We start from the raw sequence: 6,004 nt of genomic DNA, 5'->3' as shown, positions 1-6,004 counted from the left end.
ACTTCATTCGCGAGATTCGATACCCAGACTGGTTGGCAAACGTAGTCCTAGTCAAGAAGACTAATGGGAAATGGAGGACCTGCGTCGACTTCACCGATCTGAATAAGGCTTGTCCTAAGGACAGCTATCCACTCCCGAAGATCGACCAACTCATTGACGCCACAGCGGGTCATGAAATGTTGAGCTTCATGGACGCCTTCTCCGGATATAATCAGATCAGGATGTACGAGTCGGATATACCAAAGACCTCCTTCGTCACAGATCAAGGGACTTACTGCTACCGAGTTATGCCCTTCGACCTCAAAAATGCCGGAGCTACTTACCAAAGGCTTGTGAATAGACTTTTTCATAACCAGATCGGCCGTAACATGGAAGTCTATGTAGACGATATGCTGGTCAAAAGTCGGAGTGCGCAGGATCATGCGTCTGATCTCAGAGAAACATTCCAGGTCCTGAAGAAGCACAACATGAAACTTAACCCCACCAAGTGCACATTTGGTGTCAGCTCGGGGAAGTTCTTAGGATTCATGGTGAGCCAGCGAGGGATAGAAGCAAACCCAGAAAAGATCAGAGCCGTGATGGAGCTTACTGCTCCAAAAACCATCAGGGAAGTCCAGCGGCTCACGGGAATGATAGCGGCGTTGGGTCGCTTTATCTCCAAATCAGCGGAAAGGTGCCTCCCCTTTTTCAGCGCGGTCAAGGGACTCAAGACTGCGCCCTGGACGGAAGAATGCCAGATCGCATTCGAAGAGCTGAAAAGATATTTGTCCTCTCCGCCATTATTAACAAAGCCGGAGCCGGGCGAGGAGCTATTTTTGTATCTCTCCATCAGCTCCAAGCTCTGGCAGCTGTCCTCGTCCGTGAAGAGCACCGCCAGCAAAAACCTATTTATTATGTCAGCAAGGTTCTTCACGACGCAGAAACAAGGTACCAGCGGGTCGAGAAATTGGCTTACGCGCTGGTAATGGCCGACAGGAAGTTAAGGCCGTACTTCCAAGCTCACACTGTAAAGGTCTTGACTGATCAGCCACTTCGACAAGTTCTCCATCGACCAGATATCTCCGGGCGACTTGTGAAATGGGCTGTAGAGCTAAGCGAGTTCGATATTCAGTACGCACCCAGGCCAGCTATCAAGGCCCAAGTACTGGCAGATTTTGTAGCCGAGTGCACTATCCCCCAGCAGGTCGCCGACCCTAAAGCATTGCAGCTCCCAGTTATAGAGAAAGTAGTCCCTGAAGAGCGTATGACAGAGGAAATTCGGACGGAAATCAGGCCACCGTCAGCCGGACAGGACTCCATAACCAGCACACCGACTTGGGAAGTATATGTCGACGGATCTTCAAATAAAAACGGCTGTGGAGCTGGCCTCATCCTCACCGGGCCTGATGAGTTCACTGCGGATTACGCCCTGAGATTCGGGTTCCGTGCATCAAATAATGGGGCGGAATATAAGGCCCTCCTTGCCGGAATGAGCCTAGCGATTCAGACCGGGGCCCAAAAATTGAAAGCATACTGCGACTCGCAGCTGGTAGCAAACCAGATCCAAGGGGTCTACGAAGCCCGAGACGAGCGTATGATTAAATACCTCGCCAAGGTTCGCCAACTTTCCAGCCGGTTTGCAAGTTTCGAGGTCATCAGAGTACCAAGAACAGAAAATGCCAAAGCTGACGTGCTGTCAAAACTGGCTGCCTCTGGATATACCACTCTCGGAAGCATACACATGGAGTTTCTACAGAGGTCCAGCATCGACAGTAAAGCCATGGAAGTCATGCAGGTGGAAGATGAGCCGTGCTGGATGGATGAGATCATGGGTTATCTGCGCGATGCTAGACTCCCGGAGGATAAGAAGGAAGCTCGTAAGGTGATACAGAGAGCTGCCCGATTTCCCTCAGTGGTGACAATCTATACAAAAGGTCATATACTCTCCCATATCTGAAGTGTCTGAGGCCGAGCGACGCCGCGTATGCACTACAAGAGACTCATGAAGGAATTTGCGGAGAACATCTGGGGGGCAAAGCTCTGGCGAAAAAGGTGCTGCTCAGAGGACTGTATTGGCCTACTATCAGGCAGGATGCCCTGGATCTGGCTAAAAGGTGTGAGAGGTGTCAGAAGTTCTCTCCTACCATCCACCAGCCCGCCGTAGCAATGGCTCCAATTATTAGTCCGCTTCCCTTCGCAGTATGGGGGATGGACATCCTGGGCCCTTTCCCACCGACCTCTGGAAAGCGCATGTTCGTGGTAGTGGCGATCGACTATTTCACTAAGTGGGTGGAGGCAGAACCTCTGGCCCAGATCACTGAGCAGAATGTGCAGAATTTCTTCTGGAAGGCAGTAGTCTGTAGATTTGGGATTCCCCGTATCTTGATCACAGACAACGGCAAACAGTTCGACTGCCGGAACTTTCGAAAGTTCTGCTCGGACCTAAAGATTGAACAGAGATTCACTTCGGTTGCTCACCCCCAGACCAATGGGCAAACGGAAGTAACTAATAGAATCCTGCTTCAGGGGATAAAGAAGAGGCTGGATGAAAAAGCTGGCCGATGGGCAGATGAACTCTATCACGTTCTGTGGGCTTACCGCACTACTCCTCGCACGACGACTGGTGAATCGCCATTCAACCTCTCCTTTGGTACTGAGGCTGTGATACCAGTCGATATAGGCGCTCCGTCTCCCAGAATCACCAGCTTCAACGAGCAGCTTAACGGCGACGGGCTCCGTGCTGATCTCGACTTACTAGAAGAAATCCGGGAAGAATCTCGAATCCGGGTCGCCGCTTATAAGCAGAGGGTATCAAATTATCACAACTCCAAGATTCGCCCCAGAGAATTCAGGACAGGAGATTTGGTCCTGAGAAAGGCAGCCGTCTCCCAACCGACGAAAGTCGGGAAACTCTCCCCGACTTGGGAAGGGCCATATCGAGTGAAAGAAGTTATCCGGCCAGGAAGCTATAAGCTGGAGACACTGGAGGAGCACTTATTACCTCATGCATGGAACTCCAAAAATCTCAGGAGATATTATCAATAGACAAAATGTACGGCGTAAAAAGGTGACTTTGTAAATTTGTTGTTATAAATAAATAATCTTTTTTGCAGACTTTGTTTCACTCTTACTCTCTGGAAACCCAGTTCACAAAACTTGGGTACTCATTGGAAACCCAGTTCACAAAACTTGGGTACTTACTGGAAACCCAGTTCACAAAACTCGGGTACTCATTGGAAACCCAGTTCACAAAACTTGGGTACTCATTGGAAACCCAGTTCGCAAAACTCGGGTACTCACTGGAAACCCAGTTCACAAAACTTGGGTACTCATTGGAAACCCAGTTCACAAAACTTGGGTACTCACTGGAAACCCAGTTCACAAAACTTGGGTACTCACTGGAAACCCAGTTCACAAAACTTGGGTACTTACTGGAAACCCAGTTCACAAAACTTGGGTACTTATTGGAAACCCAGTTCTTAAACTTGGGTACTTGTTGTTCCTAAACTTGGGTACTTGTTAGAAGACCAGCTCGTCACAATTCGACTATCAACAGCCTCAGTCCCAGGTTATCAAAATTAAAAAGACAAGTCGAGCAAATCACTCAGTTGAGAAATATCAGAGACAGACAAATATGATTTCATTGATCAGAATATGTGGGGCCTCGAGGGCCATTACAAAATTCATTTTAAAGAGGCTGCTAAGAGCTGTAGGGTCTCAAGGACCATTACAAAATGAGGTCAAAATAAACAAAAAAAATACTAAGCATCTGGAAGAGAGGTGATGTCAGCAGGAGCATCAGTAGGAGCATCTGGCTCCTCATCAGTAATCTTCGGCCTGGCAGGGAGAGTCATATTCTGCATCACTAAGTTTGGATTGCAGGTCTGGAGCTCCTGGAGGCAGTCGTAGTATCCAAGACTATAAGCCTCGCTCGACAGGCTGAAAAGTTCAGCCTCCTTCGCCTCTGTGGCCTCCTTCACTGCCGTCTCCTGCCTCTCTTTGGCTCTTCCTCTTTGAGCCTCCATGGCTTCGGCAGCCTTGACCAGTTTCTTCTTCTCTGAGGCCAGATCCTCCATCAACAACCTCTTCTCCTCCTGTACTCGCCCGATGCTCGTTTGAAGCTCCTGCACCTCAGTGGCCAACTTTTCGTTCACCTCTTCAGATGCAGTAATGGCTTGGGAGAACTTCTTACTCTTCTCCTTGAGGTCATTGTAGTAGAGCAAGATCTGCAGAAAGAAACAGGCATCAGTATGGTCAAAGGAAGAAATGGGCAGAAAGTTAGCAAACGGATCACCTCTTCCTTACCTGGTATGCTGAGGATAACACAGCCTCCTCTCCTGTAGCTGGCGGCTCGTGAAGGACCTGTTGCTTGTCCTTCCGCAGCAGACACTTGCTCATGATCTCTGCTGCTACTCGGCTCTCGCCTAGGGCAGTGTCATCCTTCAGAACGGCCCAATTGGGTCGAAAGACGTGCTCACTAAGCCCCGTAGGAGGACGAGCTCCAGAACCGGTTCCAGTAGAAGCACCACCGGACTTAGAAGAGCCACCGCCCTGGGCAAAGGGGCCTATTAGCTTCACCGTAGTCTTGGCCCTCTGAGATGGGGGTGGAGGAGTGCCCTGTGATGGGGCCGGACTCGCCAGTACAGTCGCCTTTCTCTTCTGGCGCTCCTGTTGTGCCTGTGCAGCACCCTCCTGTGCCCGTGGCTGGGCTCCCTGTCTTATCTTCTCGACAGTCGATTGTTTCTTCATTTCTACTAGACAAGCGAGCAGTCAGAAGCAAGCATATAAAAGTAAACATATTCTAAAGACAAGTCTAGCTACATACGTTCTGGAGTCGCGGCACTCACGCCCAGTCCAACTAGCACCTCCTCTCCTGAGAACTCTGCACAGCGGATAAGGCCTGATTGCTCAATCTCCTTCCGCATCAAGGCGAAAATCTCTCTGTCCTCACTCTCGAGGAGCGGCTTTTGACTTAATTTGGAAGTGTCCGGAGTGTCCCACACTAGAGGGACAGGCCAGGGCTCACTGACCTCCTTATCCTCGACGTAGAAGAACCTATTCTTCCATGAATGTATTGACGAGGGGATGCCAGTAATGATTTTTAGTTCAGGGCGCTGGCTGATGTAGATCCAGCCCCCTTCCTTATGCCTCTTCAGATGTGCACAAGCACGGAATAGCGACAAGCTCACGCTCCTCTCTAACCGGCCGTGGACAAGATACAAGAACCCAGTCAGTAGTCTCCATGAGTTCGGAGCTACTTGAGCTGGGGCCAGTCCGTAGTATCGAAGCACCGCTGCGAAGAATGGGTGCAAAGGAAATCGGAGTCCCGCCCTCATCGAGTCCTCATAAATACAGAGATCTCGACTCTCGTTACAGGCTCTGTCTCCCTCTATAGCTGCCTTCAGTTCAAATCTTGGAGGCACACAGTACTTATCCCTAATGTCGCCTAGCATGGACCTGGTGAGGTAGTTCTCTTCGACTAGAGCTCGCAGGTTGTATTTTGGGTTGGCATCCATCCGCGCTCTAGCGACTACCTCCACCGCCTGACCAGGAGGGAATGTTGTAGACGCCTCAGCAACGTCACTTTCAACACTCCCTTCTGCTCGGGAGAGACTACCAGTGGGGAGTGGAGTGACGTTCAAGTCTAAAAACACCTCCTCCTTGTCCCCTTCGTCGTCGCTATCTACAAGATCTATCTTAGCGGACGTCCTAGCCATTACAGGCTCCTGCGGCGGCCTAAATTCTGAACTACTGCTAGTGGAGGACTCCGTACCGGACTCGGAACTCGAATTACTATCAGACATGTAGTAAAGAGAATGGCTGAGAGGAATACCGGTGAGTGGAGCTCGTCAAGTCCTTGCGTAACTCGAACTGCGAACTGCGAACTGAGAACTGAGAAGTCGAAGCTCCCAGAGCAAGAAAAAGAAGAAAAGATGAAAAGTAAAAAGTAAAAAATGAAAGGGGGTAAACCTCCTTTTATAGCTTTTCAGAGGCGGTGGGGCATTAAATACGACGCATGCATCTC

At 50.0% G+C, this 6,004-nt stretch overlaps 1 protein-coding gene across 1 annotated transcript; it reads right to left on the bottom strand.

Annotated features, from left to right (window-relative positions):
* Nucleotides 1-4,269: 4,269 nt before the first annotated feature.
* On the bottom strand, nucleotides 4,270-5,696 carry LOC143883222 (uncharacterized). The gene is made up of 3 exons (XM_077386574.1): nucleotides 5,514-5,696; nucleotides 4,805-4,943; nucleotides 4,270-4,730 (listed from the first exon to the last, which is right to left on the bottom strand). The coding sequence occupies exons 1-3, from the start codon at nucleotides 5,694-5,696 to the stop codon at nucleotides 4,270-4,272; spliced, it is 783 nt and encodes a 260-aa protein (XP_077242689.1).
* Nucleotides 5,697-6,004: the final 308 nt, after the last annotated feature.

Source organism: Tasmannia lanceolata, unplaced genomic scaffold (assembly GCF_043159265.1).
Source record: "Tasmannia lanceolata isolate RefF3 unplaced genomic scaffold, GAP_Taslan_0.1 ptg000008l, whole genome shotgun sequence".
Lineage (NCBI taxonomy): Eukaryota > Viridiplantae > Streptophyta > Magnoliopsida > Canellales > Winteraceae > Tasmannia > Tasmannia lanceolata.
The sequence above is the reverse complement of the archived record's forward strand: the minus strand, read 5'-3'. Positions and strand labels throughout refer to the sequence as shown.